Source organism: Chlorocebus sabaeus, chromosome 22 (genome assembly GCF_047675955.1).
Source record: "Chlorocebus sabaeus isolate Y175 chromosome 22, mChlSab1.0.hap1, whole genome shotgun sequence".
In the NCBI taxonomy this organism is placed as follows: domain Eukaryota; kingdom Metazoa; phylum Chordata; class Mammalia; order Primates; family Cercopithecidae; genus Chlorocebus; species Chlorocebus sabaeus.
In genome coordinates, this window is record NC_132925.1 from 87,211,567 (window position 1) to 87,229,988 (window position 18,422).

At 41.9% G+C, this 18,422-nt stretch overlaps 1 protein-coding gene and 2 pseudogenes across 50 annotated transcripts in view; 2 read left to right on the plus strand and 1 right to left on the minus strand.

The window, feature by feature from the left end:
* Window positions 1-18,422, plus strand: part of PBRM1 (polybromo 1) — a 145,719-nt gene that overhangs the window by 120,915 nt on the left and 6,382 nt on the right. For 20 of the 50 annotated variants that reach the window (XM_038003810.2, XM_073010060.1, XM_073010065.1 and 17 more), the window contains 5 exons: window positions 5,101-5,284; window positions 5,842-6,052; window positions 7,598-7,799; window positions 11,151-11,315; window positions 14,693-14,848. In XM_038003810.2, coding sequence (XP_037859738.1) covers window positions 5,101-5,284; window positions 5,842-6,052; window positions 7,598-7,799; window positions 11,151-11,315; window positions 14,693-14,848 — 918 coding nt within the window. The remainder of the gene's footprint in view (window positions 1-5,100; window positions 5,285-5,841; window positions 6,053-7,597; window positions 7,800-11,150; window positions 11,316-14,692; window positions 14,849-18,422) is intronic. The other 30 variants (XM_073010076.1, XM_073010080.1, XM_073010084.1 and 27 more) reach the window with 3 other exon arrangements.
* On the minus strand, window positions 8,834-8,972 carry LOC119626075 (U6atac minor spliceosomal RNA; annotated as a pseudogene).
* On the plus strand, window positions 17,912-18,009 carry LOC119626025 (U6 spliceosomal RNA; annotated as a pseudogene).

Below are 18,422 nucleotides of genomic sequence, written 5' to 3' on the forward strand. Positions count from 1 at the left end.
CAATACCATAGGCCTAGATAGGTTTCAACGTCATAAAGATGTCCATCCTCCTAAATTAATCTTTAATATGATCCCATTAGATATGCCAGTGGGAATTTGCTTGTGAGGAAGTTGATACTACATGAACTCATTTTAAAAATCATATTGAAGGCCAGGCGTGGTGGCTCATGCCTGTAATGCCAGCAATTTGGGAGGCCGAGGCAGGCAGATCACGAGGTCAGGAGATCATGACCATCCTTAATAACATGGTGAAGCCCTGTCTCTATTAAAAATACAAAAAATTAGTAGGGCGTGGTGGTGGGCACCTGTAGTCCCAGCTTCTTGGGAGGCTGAGGCAGGAGAATGGCGTGAACCTGGGAGGCAGAGCTTGCAGTGAGCCGAGATCGCGCCACTGCACTCGGCCTGGGCGACAGAGCAAGACTCCATCTTAGGATCGGGCACAGTGGCTCACTCCTGTTATCAATCCCAGCACTTTGGGAGGCCGAGGTGGGTGGATCACTTGAGCCTAGGAGTTTGAGACCAGCCTGGGCAAGATGGCAAAACCCCATTTCTACAAAAAGTACAAAAATTAGCTAAGTAGCACTTGCCTGTAGTCGAAGCTACCTGGGGTGGGGGGCTGAGGTGTGCGGATCACTTGAGCCGGGGAGATTGAGGCTGCAGTGAGCAGCTGTCATCTTACCACTGCACTTCAGGCTGGGCAACAAAGTGAGACCCTGTCTCAAAAAAAGAAAAACTCAGGAAAATTCTGAAAAGTATAGTGAAAGGGGATCTGTCCTTACCAGATACTAAAACTTTTAGCACTATAACAATTAAAACTATATATGAGTAAACAGGTTATTTGAACAAAATAGAAAGTTTAGCAAATATAATATATGGTAAAAGTGGCATATCAGATAAGTGGGGAAAGATGTATTTTTCTCTAAATAGTGTTTGGAAATTCAGTAACCACTTGGAAAAATAAAATTGTAGCCATATCCCACATCTTAACTTCAAGATAGATTCCCAGATGAATTATAAATTTAAATAAACATAAAATTAACAAATATACCAAAAGAAACCATGGGAAAGAAATTTTTTTAATCTCTGATGTAAAAGCCAGAACTCATACAATAAAATACTGATAAATTCAACTATATAAAAATGGAAAATATCTATACGACCAAAACTGGCAAAAACAAAAATGACAATCTTGAGAAAATATTTGCAATGTTTATCATAGACAAAGATCTGATTTTCCTTGTAGATGAAGAGCTCCTATAAAGCAATTAGATGAAGATCAACATCCAGCAGGAAAATGGACAAAGAAGATAAGGGAGAGCAGAAATAAATTACTAGGGCCCGGTGTGATGACTCACGCCTATAATGCCAGCACTTTGGGAGGCTGAGGTGGGCGGATCACTTGAGGTCAGGATTTGGAGACCAGCCTGGCCAGCATGGTGAAACCTTGTCTGTACTAAAACTACAAAAATTAGTTGGACATGTTGGTAGGCCTCTGTAGTCCCAGCTACTCGGGAGACTGAGGCAGAGGTTGCAGTGAGCCAGAATCGCACCACTGCGCTCCAGCCTGAGTGACAGAGCGAGACTCCATCTTAAAAAAAAAAAAGAAACTACCAGTGATTCTTAAACAAATGAAAATATACCCGGCTGGGCACGGTGGCTCACGCCTGTAATCCCAGCACTTTGGGAGGCGGATCACCTCAGGTCAGGAGTTCGAGACCAGCCTGGCCAACACGGTGAAACTCCATTTCTACTAAAAAAAAAAAAAAAAAATTAGCCGGTCATGGTGGCACATGCCTGTAATCCCAGCTACTCGGGAGGCTGAGGCAGGATAATTGGTTGAACCCGGGAGGCAGAGGCTGCGGTGAGCTGAGATCAAAAAAAAAAAGAAAAGAAAATATACCCAACCTCAGCCATTAGAGAAATGCCAGTTAAAGCTACCCAGATACTTTTTTTCCTTTCTTTTTCTTCTTCTTCTTTTTTTTTTCAGATTATGTATCAAATTGTCAAAGATACAGAAAACGTTTCTCACTAGTTGACAACAGCATGAGGAAATGGTATCTACCTACTTTGTGGTAGTCTGAATTAGGACACCCTTTATGGAAGGCAATTTGATAATACTTACAAAAATTTAAAAAGTGTATACATACCCTTTGACTCAGCTTTTATACTTCTAGAAATTTATGCTTCAGATGTATTCACCTATGTGCAAATTGATATGTCTTAAATTACTTATTTCAGCATTGTTTAGCATCAGCAGAAGAGCAAACATTGGGAAACAACATAGATATCCATCAACAGGAAACTAGTTGAATAAACTTGGTACATTCATACAAGCCGTGATCTCCAAGACATATTATTTTGTGACAAAATTCAGGTGCAAAACAGTTTTAAGTAATATGCTGCCATTTATGGAAGTTTTTTATTGTTTTATATATGTCATAAAATTCATCATTTTAACTTTTTTTTTTTTTTTTTTGAGAAGGAGTCTTTGCCACCCAGGCTGGAGTCAGCGGCTTTTTTTTTTTTGGAGACGGAGTCTTTCTCTGTCACCCAGGCTGGAGTCAGTGGCACAGTCTCGGCTGCCTGCAACCTCTGCCTCCCAGGTTCAAGTGATTCTCCTGCCTCAGCCTCCTAAGTAACTGGGATTACAGGTGCATGCCACTATGCCTGGATAATTTTTGTATTTTTAGTAGAGACGGGGTTTCGCCATGTTGGTGGTGCTGGTCTCAAACTCCTGACCTCAGGTGATCCGCCCACCTTGGCCTCCCAAAGTGCTAGGATTACCACGCCCAGCCTTAACTATTTTTAAATACACAGTTCAGTGGCTTTAAGTCCATTGACAATACTGTACAGCCATCGCCACTGTTCATTTCTAGAATTTTTTCATTATCCCAAATAAAAACTTTGTACCCGTTAAACAGCTCTTTATTTTCCCCTTCCCCCCTGGCCCTAGGAATCTCTGTTCTACTTTTTGTTCATGAATTTTGCCTATTCTAGATACTGCATGTAAGTGGAATCATGCAATATTTGTCCCTTTGTATCTGGCATAGTTAGCATAATGTTTTCAAGGCTTATCCATGTTATACCGTATATCAGAATTTTATTCCTAAGACTGTATATTCCATTATATGTATACTACATCTGTTAATGGACATGTAGGTTGTTTTCACATTTTAGCTATTGTGAGTAAAACTGCTCTTATCAGTGGTGTACAAGTATTTGATCCTCTGATTTCTTTTAGATATATACCTAGAAATAGAATTGCTAGGTCTTATGGTAACTCAGTGTTTAACTTTTTGGAGCAAATGCCTAACTATTTTCCACAGCAGCTGCACCGTTTTACAGTCCCACCAAGATATAAGGGTTCCATTTTCTTCACATCCTTGCCACCACTTGTTATTTTCTGTTTTGGGTTTTTTTTTTAATACAGGCATCTTAATGGGGTGTGAAGTAGTATTTCATTGCCGTTTTGATTTGCATTTCCCTGATGATGAATGATTTTAAGCATTGTTTCATGTGCCTATTGGACATTTGTATGTCTTTTTTTAGAGACATGTCAATTTATATCTTTTGCACATTTTTTAATTGCATTATGTATTTGTCTTAATGTTGAGTTGTAGAAATATATATTCTATATACTAGACTCTTACTAGATATATGATTTGCCAATATTTTCTTCTATGGCTTATCTTTTTACTTTTTTTGTAGTATCCTTTGGAGCACAGAAGTTCTTAATTTTGATAAAACCCTTTTTTTTTTTTTTTTTTTTTTTTTGTGTGTGTGTGTGTGTGTGTGTGTGACTGAGTCTCGCTCTGTTGCCCAGGCTGGAGTGCAGTGGGGTGCTCTTGGCTCACTGCAGCCTCTGCCTCCCAGGTTCAAGCAATTCTCCTGCCTTAACCTCCCGAGTAGCTGGGCTTACAGGATTGCACCACCACGCCCAGCTAATTTTTTTGTGTTTTTAGTAGAGACGAAGTTTCATCGTGTTGGTCAGGCTGGTCTCGAACTCCTGACCTCAGGTGATCCACCCGCCTTGGCCTCCCAAAGGGCTGGGATTACAGACGTGAGCCACTGCACCCAGCCCATTTTGAATTAATTTTTTTTTTTTTTAAACGGAGTCTCGCTCCTTCACTCAGGCTGGAGTGCAGTGGCGTCATCTTAGCTCTCTGCAACCTCCGCCTCCTGGGTTCAAGCGATTTTCCTGCCTCAGCCTCCTGAGTAGCTGGGACTACAGGTGCACACCACCACGCCCAGCTAATTTTTGTATTTTTAGTAGAGACAGGGGTTTCATCATGTTGGCCAGGATGGTCTCGATCTCTTGACCTCATGATTCGCCTGCCTGAACTTCTCCAAAGTACTGGGATTACAGGCATGAGCCACTGCACCTGGCCAAATTAATTTTTATATATGATAGGAGGTAGGAATTCAACTGCATTCATGTGCAGAAGTAGAAATCTACTTGTCCTGTTACCGTACCATCTGTTGAAAAGAGTATTCTTTCCCCCATTGAATTGTCTTGGAACCCTTATTAAAAATCACTTGCCCATAAAAGCCCTATTTATATTGGTTTATTTCTACACTTTCAGTTCTATTCTGTTGACCTGTATATTCTATCCTTATGCCAGTACATATTGTTTTATATCTTTTTTTTTTTCTTTCTTGACATAGGGTCTCACTCTTTTTTTTTTTCTTTCTTGACATAGGGTCTCACTCTATCACCCAGGCTGGAGTGCAGTAGTGCAATCACAGCTCACGGTAGCCTCACACTCAGACTTCCCTGACTCAGATGATTCCCACCTCAGCCTCCCAAGTAGCTGGGACTACAGGCATGCACCACCACACCCGGCTAATTTTTTGGATTTTTTGTAGAAGTTGGGAGTCTCACTGTGTTGCCCAGGCTGGTCTCAAACTCCTGAGCTCAAGAGATCTGCCCACCTCAGCCTCTCAAAGTGCTGGGATTACAGGTGTAAGCCACCATGCCTAGCCCCTTTCATGTCTTTTAAATTTTTAATTATATGAATGTATTCATCCAAAAATAATAAAACAATTATTAACTATGACCACAGTTTACTCCTTTAATTTCTTCCTAATTTTCTTTTTCAGGAAAGTGTGCTGTGTTGTCATTCAAGGACTTCCTCTCCTGCAGGCCAACTGAAATACCAGAAAATGACATTCTGCTTTGTGAGAGCCGCTACAATGAGAGTGACAAGCAGATGAAGAAATTCAAAGGATTGAAGAGGTTTTCACTCTCTGCTAAAGTGGTAGATGATGAAATTTACTACTTCAGGTAAAGCTTGAAAAACTAAGGAAAAAAGAGCACTTCCATTAACTGATACTAATATAGTGTAGTCTAGTGTTTTTAATTTTTTATTAGATCTTAAACTAGAGTAGTAAATATTTCAAATAGAAAATCTTTATTCAGTTAAAGATTAAAGGAAAGACTTCATAATCTGCTGGGACCTGGTAGCTGCTCTAATAGTGCCCTTGGCATAGACTCCAGTAATTGTGGAATGAGGCAGAAACACTTAGTTCTGGTTTATATCGTCTGTTAGGAGATTTCTTAGTTGCACAGATTATGAAAACTCTTTTTGCTGTATATAGGCAACTAGATCCCAACTTTGGACACAATGCTTTTGTGGATATTCAGTATAATTATTTAAAAACAAACATCCCTAAGTAGAAGTAATTTCATAAACACACATTTGAAGTCTTTCCATGCTGCCTTTAGAGCATATATTGCAGATTGCAAGAAGTCACTTGTAGTTGTTAAAGTGGAACACTGCTTTCTGGCTCATTCTGGAGGGGCATTAGGTGATTTTAGGTTTTTTATGTCACTTTTTTCAGAAAACCAATTGTTCCTCAGAAGGAGCCATCACCTTTGTTGGAAAAGAAGATCCAGTTGCTAGAAGCTAAATTTGCCGAGTTAGAAGGTGGAGATGATGATATTGAAGAGATGGGTGAAGAAGATAGTGAGGTCATTGAACCTCCTTCGCTACCTCAACTTCAGACCCCCCTGGCCAGTGAGCTGGACCTCATGCCCTACACACCCCCACAGGTGAAGGTGACAAGTTCCTGTTACTTGTCTTATTACCACCTTTGGTTTGCAGCAGACTCAAAACCAAAGTAAAGTGACATCCATATGTGAGCTTTAACTTAGAATTCTACAGGAAGGAACAGTTTTTAATTTGTCAGTGCCATGATTTACTCATTTATTTTTAATTGACAAAAATTATGTCATTATCCCATTAATAATTATGTTAATACCATTAATTTAAAATTAATATCTTTAAAATTTCGTAGCTATTTTAATGGCGGGCTTAGTTAGAAGACTCTTCCTTGTGCTGAAGAAAAGCAATAAGGAGCAACATCACCCTGTTTGCCTTTAGCTTTTATTACCCATGTCTTTTTAATCTCTCCTTATGTAGGACGTTATCTTTTGGTTGAGGTGATCTCTGTTGGTTTATTTTTTTCTCGTTCAGAATTTTTACAAGACTTGGCCAGGCATGGTGGCTCATGTCTGTAATCCCAGCACTTTGGGAGGCCAAGGCAGGAGGATCATTTGAGCTCAGGAGTTCAAGACCAGATTGGGCAACATAGTGAAATCTCATCTCTACTAAAAATGTTTAAAATTAGTAGGCTGGGCGCGGTGGCTCAAGCCTGTAATCCCAGCACTTTGGGAGGCTGAGACAGGTGGATCATGAGGTCAGGAGATCGAGACCATCCTGGCTAACATGGTGAAACCCCGTCTCTACTAAAAAATACAAAAAAATCTAGCCAGGCGAGGTGGTGGGTGCCTGTAGTCCCAGCTACTCGGGAGGCTGAGGCAGGAGAATGGCATAAACCCGGGAGACGGAGCTTGCAGTGAGCTGAGATCCGGCCACTGCACTCCAGTCTGGGCGACAGAGCGAGACTGTGTCTCAAAAAGAAAAAAATAAGGCATGGTGATGCACACCTATAGTCCCAGCTACTCAGCAGGCTGAGGCAGGAGAATCACTTGAGCCTGGGAAATCAAGGCTGCAGTGAGCTATGATTGCACCACTGTGCTCCAGCGTGGTGACAGAGCAAGACCCTATATCAAAAAAAAAAAAGAATTTTCTCAAGACTTAATTGTGGGGTCACCATTACAGATTGCAGCCATGAAATTCAGCGAAACTTTCATTTATTTCTTACATGGTAATAGGTAAGGAAGAGGTGTGTTTTGACCAAGAAAATAGCCAGCTGTGAACCAAACATGTCAATAAAGCAGTAACTGTTGAATCACATGTTCCTGGCTTCTGAAATTTAAGTACAGTGGCACGGTCTCAGCTCACTGCAAGCTCCGCCTCCCCGGTTCCCGCCATTCTCCTGCCTCAGCCTCCTGAGTAGCTGGGACTACAGGCACCTGCCACCACGCCCAGCTAACTTTTTGTATTTTTATTTTAGTAGACACGGGGTTTCACTGTGTTAGCCAGGATGGTCTCAATCTCTTGACCTCGTGATCCGCCCGCCTCAGCCTCACAAAGGGCTGGGATTACAGACGTGAGCCAGCTGGCTTCTGAGATTTTGAGCAGTTAACCAAATGTAATGTTTTGATGCACCATAAGACCTTTCTGTCTTACAGTCTACCCCAAAGTCTGCCAAAGGCAGTGCAAAGAAGGAAGGCTCCAAACGGAAAATCAACATGAGTGGCTACATCCTGTTCAGCAGTGAGATGAGGGCTGTGATTAAGGCCCAACACCCAGACTACTCTTTCGGGGAGCTCAGCCGCCTTGTGGGGACAGAATGGAGAAATCTTGAGACAGCCAAGAAAGCAGAATATGAAGGTAAATAGAGCCTAGGCACAACTGTCTTTCAAAGCAAGGGGGTGTTTCAGGAATGCACGCGTGCAGACAGGTTTTACTCTCGTTCTTACCACTTGCACATGAACTTTATTGTGGGGACTGTTCTAAATGGCACCCAGCCATTTTAGATGCCAGCCTTGTCCTGACTGAGCAGAGCACTGCCCCTGACTTGGCCTCTGATCCTGGTGTTGTATTTTCCCCTGCAAATTTCTCCAAAATATTTTGCTACTAAAAATTGCATGATTTTTTTTCTTTCATTGAGCCCTGTAAGCACACATGTTGAGCTAGGGAATGATTGCGCAATGATGTTAAATATAATTTTAATTAAAATTCATCTGAAAAGGGCCTCTTAAAATCAGTGATCTTCTGTTAAGCCATATATTTAAACTTCAGGCTGAGTCTTTGCCAAAGTGCTTGGTTTCCTAGGTCAGTCCTGGCCTATACTGTGTCTGTATTCATAACTACGTCTAAGGTATTTGGGTCTTTTTTGTAAAGCTCAACTGCCTTTATTTTCCTTTTATTCTAATTAAATCACTTTGGGCAATGAGCTGTCATTCAAGAATTTGGTGGTTCTTAGCCATTTAGAGACAAATACTTGAGACTTTTTGTTTTTTGTTGTTGGGTTTTTGTTTTTGTTTTAATATCAGACATGGATTTAGTAAAGAAATTAGTAGTAAACATTAGATTAGGCAGTACTATTGCCCTTTGAGCTGTACTTTTTCCATCTGGAATTTTATATATTGGTTCATTTTGCCAGTTTAGAGCTCCTCTCTACAATGGTCAACCACTACTCTTCTTAGGTGGTACAGTTCTGTTATTTTCTGACAAACATAAATTAATTATTTAGGTTGCCCCTTTTATTAAAATTTATGAAGTCTCCAAAGAAACTTCTTTTAAAAAAAAATCATTTATTATAATTGATTGATTACTATGAAATTATCTGACAGGCTTCTCCAAGGATCTTCTGCAGAGAATCCTAATCCTGCAAGATGTTTAGCCAGAAAACATTCTGTGGCAAAACCAGTTTGAGAAGCATTCCAAACTCTCTCTCGTGGAAACTTATGGTGCATATTCCTGTATGTGTGTTGTCAGGCCCGAGGCCCTCTTCTATCCTTATCAAGCGGAGTGCTCACCTTCACTCCTTTCATACAGCACGCATATTCCCATATTAAAGACTTTAAGACCGCCGGTAAATAACCTGTTTTATATTATCTGGCGTTTTCTGAAATTTGACTAGGTATTTATGTAGTACCTATGAATATCCTGAAGAACTAATATTTTGCAGAATATTCTTTGAAAAACGCTAATCAGTTCCATAAGAACCTAGAACTTTGTGGAGCTTTGATATTTCTGACCTAATTGAAAGTTAAGACCTACTATACCACTGAGCTGGAGGAGTGTTGGAAATTAAACTCACATGGATATTGCTGAATGAGCAACACAGCAGCAGCAGCAGCAAGGCAAATGAAGCCAGTGCTGGGTGGCTGGTTATTTAGAGTGTGAGCAGGAGAGAGATACCTGAAGATACTGTGAAGGTAAAAACACTGGAGTAGGACTGAAGACAGGGAGAGGTGATGGCGTCTGGAGCATTCTTCCAAATTCAAAGAGGAGTCTGAAAGTGAGTGAGAACCTAGTGAGGCGGGAGTTATATGACTCAGCAGCATCTACCTGAGACATAAAATCTGAACTTTTGATGTTTTCTCTTGTTGAATTCAAAACCCAAAGTTTGGAGTTTGGGTAGCCAGTCCAATATTCAATCCATAGGCCTTATTTATTTTTTTTTTTTCCATTTCATTTTTTTGCTTTCCCACTTTACTGTGTCACTTGTATAATGAAAATACTAGAATTTGAAGTGGGACTCTAGGTCGAATTTTTTTTTTTTTTTTTTTTTTTTTTACTGCTATCTCAAGTAAATAGTTTGTTCAAATGGCCTTCTTCTCTCATACTCGTTGTACAAAGGGTCTGTAAACTAGGACAGTCTTAGTGATGATAAGGCTATGCAGGCAACTCTGTCACAGCCAAGAGGCCTTTGATTGCTTGACTTTCATATTCTTAAAGGAGGACTGGAGCTGTAGCTTCTTGATTCTCTGTAAAGCTATATGACCTTGAGCTATTTTCCCCCTCCTCAAATCAGTGGTGTTGAGTTCCATGTTGGAGGGTTTATGTGTGGCAGTTGGAGTGTGATATCAGGAGTTAGGGCCATAGGTTGCTGGTTCTCTCTATATCCTTGGACAAGTGACTGCCTGTCTCCCAGACTCCATTTGCCTATGCGATGAGTGGGGGGATCTTCTATTTATGAATGGTGAGACAAGAAATCCTATATGGTGGGAGCTTTGGAAATACAACATTTCAGGAGTTCTTCAGTAGGGGTTCAGTTTGCTAGCTCCCAAAAAGACTGGAAACATGATCATTGGAGCTCCCGGCTCTGGAGATGCAAACAGAGTAGCTCAGGGCCGGGAGTGGGGAGGTAGCAGGATGTATTCTACGGCCCAGAACTGCCACAGCAAGTGCTCTTTTTGCATTTTGAATGAAATAAGAGGGGCTCTGGAATTTTCATTGACTTAGGGTGGTTTATGGTCAGTATTGAAGTGCTCAGCTTCAGGAAACCTGGTTCTTTCAGTACATTGTCCATTGCTACATACGCGTATATATAATTCTCTGCTTCTGATGATTGTAGCCTGAAGTATAATGCATTTTTTTCCTTTGGGGTTTATTAAACATGACTTCTTTGCTTCATTAGAATGTAGACATTAGTTGTTTCCCTAAAACCTTTTGAAGGAGGCAGTCAGCTACTTTTCCCTTACAGAGTTAATTTTCTTCAGCTGCTAAACCCCATGACACTCATCATGAGTCCTCAAATCTAAGTAAAATTGGGTACAAAGAATCAGGAAATATATATAGTAAGTAACAATTGTACCAAAAATTATAATGGGCCATGGAATTGCTTCATGTTGAAATTATAAATAATCTGTAATGCTATTAATACTAGAATAATGGTAGCGCTTCTCATCTTCAGGGTGCCTCGTGAGATTAACCATGGTGGTTATGCTGGTGACGTGTTTACATAAAACCTGTGCTTTCTGAATGTGTGTTGCAGTCTTAACATTCTTGAAATCTTTGCAGACCAGTTCTCAAGATGGGATAGGAAAGCTGGACTCTAGGTTACCGAGTGAAATCGGCCCGACTCCTCCTGTGTTGAGACTAGTCATCTACTGTTCCTTCCATTGAGACAGAACTGTTGCCTGTGTTTTTACTAGTCCTGTTGAATGCAATGGATGGTATTTTGAATTCCTGGGTTAAAAACAGAATTGAAAATCTGAAATGCCTTTACAGAGCGGGCAGCTAAAGTTGCTGAGCAGCAGGAGAGAGAGCGAGCAGCACAGCAACAGCAGCCGAGTGCTTCTCCCCGAGCAGGCACCCCTGTGGGGGCTCTCATGGGGGTGGTGCCACCACCAACACCAATGGGGATGCTCAATCAGCAGTTGACACCTGTTGCAGGTAAAAACAGGAGCTAAGACCATTTTTTTCCACTTTAAGAAATTCCTTCATTTTTTTTTTCTCCAATAAGGAGTAGGCCACAGTCTATTGCCTTTTCTCATGACAGATTCAAAGTTTGAAGTCATCCATGTTGTCCTATATTGCCTTTCCCATACGGGCAATGCCTCCCTTCTGCCCCAGAAATGGGCCCTGGGCCCAGCCCTGGTGATTGGTAGGGAGCAGCTCTTCCCTGGCTATGGGCATGGTCTGGTGATGTTCTCCACCCCAGACTGCTCTTGATAGAGCACTATAGCAGAAAATATGAAAATAGACCCTGAATTCTGTTCTAGAGGGACTCCCAAGAGAAAACACAAAACCAGTCTTTAGGTGGTGTTGATTTTCCCGTCTCATTCCAGTATTCAGTTTGCCTTGTTCTGCTGCAGCCATCCTTAAAAGACTGACCATTTAAAAGGATTTTTTGACAATGAATTGTAAATCCTTTCTTGGTCACCAATGTGCATGACTGCTAAATAGAATACAAAGTCCTTATTCAATTCATTGTGCCCACTCTGTAATGCTTTTCTATTTAATTACATTAAACTGCATTTTCTGTTAGTATCCCAGTCACATATTTAAAAAAAAAAAAGAAAAAGAAAAAGAAAATGATGAATGTGGTTTGCTTGTGTGTGTTGTCTCTGGTTCTGGTAGCCATAGCAAATTTGACTCTTCTTGAATTGAATATCTTTGTCTGACATGTCTCCAATGAGAAGCCTGCAGACCACTTCTCGGGCCCCTTCTTTGAGATCTCTCCAATCCTGGTGAGGTCTGTACAAGCCACCTGTGTTTCTTCTTAAGCAAGCAGTCTGACCTCTTTCACAGGAAGTCCAAGATAGTGTTGTTCAAGGCAGGCTTGTTGGAATGCTGTTTTTGCTGTTTCGTTTTTGCTTTTTAAGGAGGAGTAGCATAGGCCAACTTTTCCATTGTCGCTCCTAACTTTTGTGATGGCAACTTCTCAAATGCACTGTCGCTGAACTCAGCAGTTGCACTCGCCAAAGCACATCTGAATCACGGCTTTCAGTACTTTCAGTGTAACTGATGTTGATCTAACAAATCTCATAATCGCCTGCTCTATTCCATGGCCCATTTTGGTTAATGGGGTTCCAGAGGTTTTTAGAAATCAGGCCTTGAACATGGGGACTTTGAAAGTTAGAATTCCCTCATTGACATCCTGTTTTGTTCTATTCGATGTGTGACGTTGTGGCACTGTGCCCTTGACTTCAAAACCCGGGGACACATTAACAGAATAAATACAAACAGCTAAAAACAATTTAAAAAAGAAAAGAAAACAGCAGCTGCAGCATTTTAGCTCCCTGTTGGGGAAGAACATTATAGAACTCTATGGATGAGGAAGGTGGTCCCTCTAGAAAGCCCCTGCTCCATTATTTAGGGTGTGCTGTCTAGACTTCTGGGCCCTGGGAGTGAAAAGCAAGCATTTTCTACAGTAACCACTCTTTGGTCCTCAGGGGGAACTCTGCAGCTAAGAGGGTGACTTTTCATGGTTTTACAGGTTTCTTAGGGCCTGAGTCTTACTTATTAGCCTTGTTGCTGTCTTGAGACCAGCTTTGCTTACAAGCATTGAAGCTCATTTGAACACATGTGACTGGGATAATAAATGCCAAAGTACAGTTTAATGAAGACAAGTGTCATGTCTTTCAGTTCTTAATAATTTCTTCAACCACAGCCCGTGAAGGCTGCGTTCAGATGGGCTTTTGTAATTGAAAGCAAAGCCTCTTAACATCCTTAAATTTCCCACCTACTTAACCCTAAAAGCTATAACTGGTGGTGTGGTTAAAAGATTGGTAGCATTGGATCTCTTCATGTTTAATTAAGATGATGGTGTCTGTTCAAAAGTAGTTTTTACTCTCTGAACTCTTCATTTAAAAAGAAATGAAAACTCATAATCTTATGTATAGAGAGATTATTATTCAAATTTTTGTAATTTGGTTTATGTAATTTTAAGTTTGTCAGTCAGCTTAGGTATGACTAGTGAAGCAGGGTGAATCGATCTCAGAATTTTTAGTAATTTCATAGCCTTAAAAGACCAAACTTTTATAAATAAATATCTTTGAAATCTTCAGGGAAAGTCCAAGAGTAAAATTCTCAGAATCTGAAGTTTTCCTCTGTTTGACAGAGTCCCTCTACAAAGAGTATTTTATAAAAATGAGGTTTGGCACCAGTCCCTCAACCCTCCCTTTGCAAGAAGCTGTGACCAAAGGTGATTCCTTTTTGGGGGGAGCTTTGTGTTCTTGTTCATCATGATCATTACAAATCCCAGAAAAGTCAAGTTGTTTTTCTTGTTTTAAAAAAAATGCCATGTGGTTTTAAAGGTCTTTTGATAGGTGAGTCCTTGACATTTTGAATTTTTTTCTTAAATTTATTCCTTCTGCCAAAAATACTTGTTTGCTGAAACTCTTCTCTAGCCAGTGGAAAATATTTTGTCATGTGTGGGTACAGTTTGAAAATAAAGGAATAAAAGCCTCTGTTCACAGAAATTGTGTACCTCAAATTAAAATGCTCCCTGTCAAGGTTTATATGAGGACATTTGAGCTTGGAGACTGATGGCATTTGGCATTTTCTGGTATCAGCAGAGCCTGATTCTCTAGCCATTCCTCCGTAAAGTCTGTGTGTAGGCTCCTGAGTGACCTGGGCTTGGTTGGCTTGGGAGGGTTTAGGTTTTATCTTTATCACATTTTTAGATCTAAAGAATGAAATATCATTTACTGTGATGGTTCTTAGAAGCTGTTCCCCAGCTCAAGCCCAAGCACAATCCATTCTTACCAGCAGTGGTAAGGCTAGAAAGGAGCAGTAGATGTAGAAGTCTTAAACAATTCGGGCCCCCAAGCTGGAGAACCATGCTTTGTGATCAGGACTATGCGCCTCATTTCCCTCCATTCCTATTTCCCCTCATGTGTACCCATGATAGGCATATGAGTGTGGGCAGAGTGGAATGATGGGGTTCATACTGTTCAGTTAGAATTGCAGTCAGCAGAACTGGTCACACTGTTTGAACAGCTTGCAATAATTATGACCTTGGGAAGGCTGTTACTAGAACTCTTTACTATATTATTTAACTGAAAACGTGCAGCATATTTACCCCAGGGAAAATAACTACAAATAATAGTGTACTAAGTACTAATCCATCCCAAAATGTTGGGTCTCATATTTGTAACTTTTTATTTTGTTCTTTATTGCAACAAAATAATTGCACTAATTGCTGTTATATCATGCAGTACTAAGGGTGCTTTATTCATTGGTAGTGCATGTGGGGGATAGTTGTTATTACTTAGCTCATGTTGCATGTTAATGATGCATGTCTGAAATTTGTTGTGTCCTTCAAGGCATGATGGGTGGCTATCCGCCAGGCCTTCCACCTTTGCAGGGCCCAGTTGATGGCCTTGTTAGCATGGGCAGCATGCAGCCACTTCACCCTGGGGGGCCTCCACCCCACCATCTTCCGCCAGGTGTGCCTGGCCTCCCGGGCATCCCACCACCGGGTAAGAACTTCATCCTCATTCACTCATTAATCACATCTTCATATTCTCTTTTTCCTCTTTCAACCAGTTGTTCCAGGAGGCACCCGTGGCCCACTGTGGCCAGGCCTCCCCTCCCTGAGAATCCCAAGGGTGTCAGCAGCAGGGCATGTCCTGTGCATTGAGCAGGTGGCCCAGCACTTGTGCCCTTGTGCACCTGGCTGCTGGCAGCAGCACAGGACACATGGTGGAGGCCAGACTCAGCAAACCAAGGGACAAGAGGCATACTCTATTGATAACCATTCAACTAATTTGACATGTCCTTGAAAAGCCAGACAGTCTAAAAGGCTGTGCCCTCTTATCAGTGAATGAAGTTTCCCAAATTGCTAGTTCAGAGTAACATATAAAAGCACTTTTTGACCCTGAGTTGCATTTCTCCCTCTGGTGCAATTCTTATCTCACAGGGTATAGAGTATTGTTCCATCTCCTTCCAGGCTCCTCAAGCAGCCTTTCTAAGGGGATTGCAGAGCTGCTAATGTAGAACTCTTCAGAAATCTTTCACTCAGTCTGCCTTAGGAACAAAAAGCAGGGAGGGAATGAATTTTCACTGAAATAGTTTTCTGTATGTAAGTTCCCTAAGAGGCATGATATGCTGGGTGTAGTGGCTCATGCCTGTAATCCCAGCACTTTCAGAGAGAGAGGAAGGTGGATCACTTGAGCCCAGGAGTTCAAGACCAGCCTGGGCAACCTGGTGAGACCCCATCTCTATAAAAATTAGCCAGGTGTTAGGCCGGGCATGGTGGCTCATGCCTGTAATCCCAGCACTTTGGGAGGCCAAGGTGGGCGGATCACTTGAGATCAGGAGTTCGAGACCAGCCTGACTAATATGGTGAAACCCTGTCTCTACTAAAAATACAAAAGTAGCTGGGTGTAGTTGGGGGACGCCTGTAGTCCCAGCTACTCGAGAGGCTGAGGCAGAAGAATCACTTGAACCCGGGAGGCAGATGTTGCAGTGAGCCGAGATTGCACCACTACACTCCAGCCTGAGCGACAACAAGACTCCGTCTCAAAAAAAAAAAGGGAAAAATTAGCCAGGTGTGGTGCATGTGCCTGTAGTCCCAGCTACTCAGGAGGCTGAGGTGGGAGAATTACCTGAGCCTGGGGAGACTGAGGCTACAGTGAGTGGTGATCGCACCACTGCACTCCAGCCTGAGTGACAGAGTGAGACCCTGTCTCAAAAAAAAAAGCCTGACATTAAAGAACAGCCTAGCCTACCCCCCAGCTGTAGATATTGGTTTGTCTGTCAACAGAAGCTTAGAAGTTCTTTTACATAGAAATATATAAATGGATTCCAGAAATAGCTATATTCATTTTCACTTTAAAATGTGAATTAGCAAGTTGAAAGATTATTTTAAAGAAAACCTGAATGAAAGGAAAATCACATGTTCCCATATCAATTGCCATCATCTGCAAAAGAACTCTTAGCTAGTAATCTGGATGGAGGGAATGTGACCTTTGGAAGACTCAGAAAGCATTTGGTCCATTACCTAAAACATCAACTAAGGGCCCAACCCAGATGGTAAAATGTGGGTGGAAACTTGTTAAATTTGCTTGTACCAGTGTTGGACCTACCAGTGATAGGGTTTTGCAGGGTACCAAATGATGCTTTGGATCATGCACCCAGCAGTGTGCAGGGTGAGCAAACTTGGTGGCCTGGTCTGGAGCCTCCAGCCACACTCTTTGTGAGTGTTGCTTAGAATATAGCCATAATTCCACAGAAGCATTTGCTCCAGGTGTTCCCAGAGGAGGAAGTGTTTGTAGGGTTAGGTGCTTCATATGAAAACAGTGGACTGTGTGAATTGCTGTTGCAGCAGGAGTCAGTCATAAGGTAAATGTTCCCATGTAGCAGGTAGACTTGGCCTTAATTTTTTGCCCTCTCACCTTGACACAGGGCATCACTGAGCCAGTAAGACCAGGCTGGAGTTGACACCTTCTGGGTGCGCTTGGTGGGAGCCATGTCTAACACCAGTACCCTCTAGGTTGCAGATGTCTTTTGGTGGGTGTTGGGACATAGCTGTCTTCCTTTCCCCCTTCCTGAAATTCTAAATTCAATTTGAGGGAAGCCCAACACACCTGCTTAGAATTGAGGAGGCATGGCCGGGCGCGGTGGCTCAAGCCTGTAATCCCAGCACTTTGGGCGGCCGAGACGGGCGGATCACGAGGTCAGGAGATCGAGACCATCCTGGCTAACCCGGTGAAACCCCATCTCTACTAAAAAAAATACAAAAAAAAAAAAACTAGCCGGGCGAGGTGGCGGGCGCCTGTAGTCCCAGCTACTCGGGAGGCTGAGGCAGGAGAATGGCGTAAACCCAGGAGGCGGAGCTTGCAGTGAGCTGAGATCCAGCCACTGCACTCCAGCCTGGGCGACAGAGCGAGACTCCGTCTCAAAAAAAAAAAAGAATTGAGGAGGCATGACCGGACACTTTTTGAGGCTGAAGTGGGAGGATTGCTTTGAGCTCAGGAGTTCAAGACCAGTGGGCAACATGGTGAAACCCCGTATCTATTTTACTTAAATAAAAAAAAAAGAAGAAGGAGTCAGGGAAGTCCCCCATTAGTGCCTACGAATGCACATGTCTGAGCAGGCTTAGAGGAGTAGGGGATTCATTGAGCTCTTGTGGTGACTCAGCTCACATTCTCACCAGCTGCCCCGGCATGGCATTTGTCAATAGAGGAAGCAGAAGAGTTTGCTGATTTGTTTGTGCTGCCCTGCAAAGCAATGATTTACACAGTTTAGGGAGCCACACTGTGTTTTGGAGTCTAAGGTGGGTGAGTGTCCTGGGCACAAGGAGGTGATGGACACAGAGGTTAATAATATATTGCTGGAGCACCAGCTTACCCACCACAACCTCTTCATTCATTCACGAATAATCATCAGGATCCTACTTTGGTGATCCGAGTGGATATCTGGGTACTTGGAATATAAAACTCTCTGCTTTTTAAACAGAAGCTTTTTTACTTGTTATTTTCTAACAAATAAGAGGCTCTCTTACGCTTCCTGGAAGTGGCATTTAACAATTCTGAACCTTGGTGCTCGCTTCAGCAGCACATACACTAAAATTGGAACAATATGGAGAAGAGCATGGGGCAAGGATGACATGCAAATTCGTGAAACAGTTCTGAACTTTAGAATGAGGAGCTGCTCCTGCCTGGACAGAATATCACGATTTTTAATCCGAAGGGACTATACACTATGAAGTTACCTCCTCTCAATTCTTCTACACAGCCAGCAGGATTTGTTTAAGTTTTCAAGAACAGTTCACCACAGTTTTAGGTTTATTTATTTGTTTTTAATGAACTGGATCCCTTGCCTATTTCTGTATTTTATCAGAATAGCAGATATGCACCCTGAAATCAAAAGAGCCTCTGACCCTAAATTTAGGACATCTCATTATTATCAGCTGTGCCTGTGAGACAACAATTGCTCGTGAGCATTCACTGAGGGAAGCTTACAAAATTACTATCAGGGACATAGTACAAATCTAGTAGGGCCATAAAGTCTTTCTGTTCCTTTGTCATTTTGCATATAAAGTGATAGCAA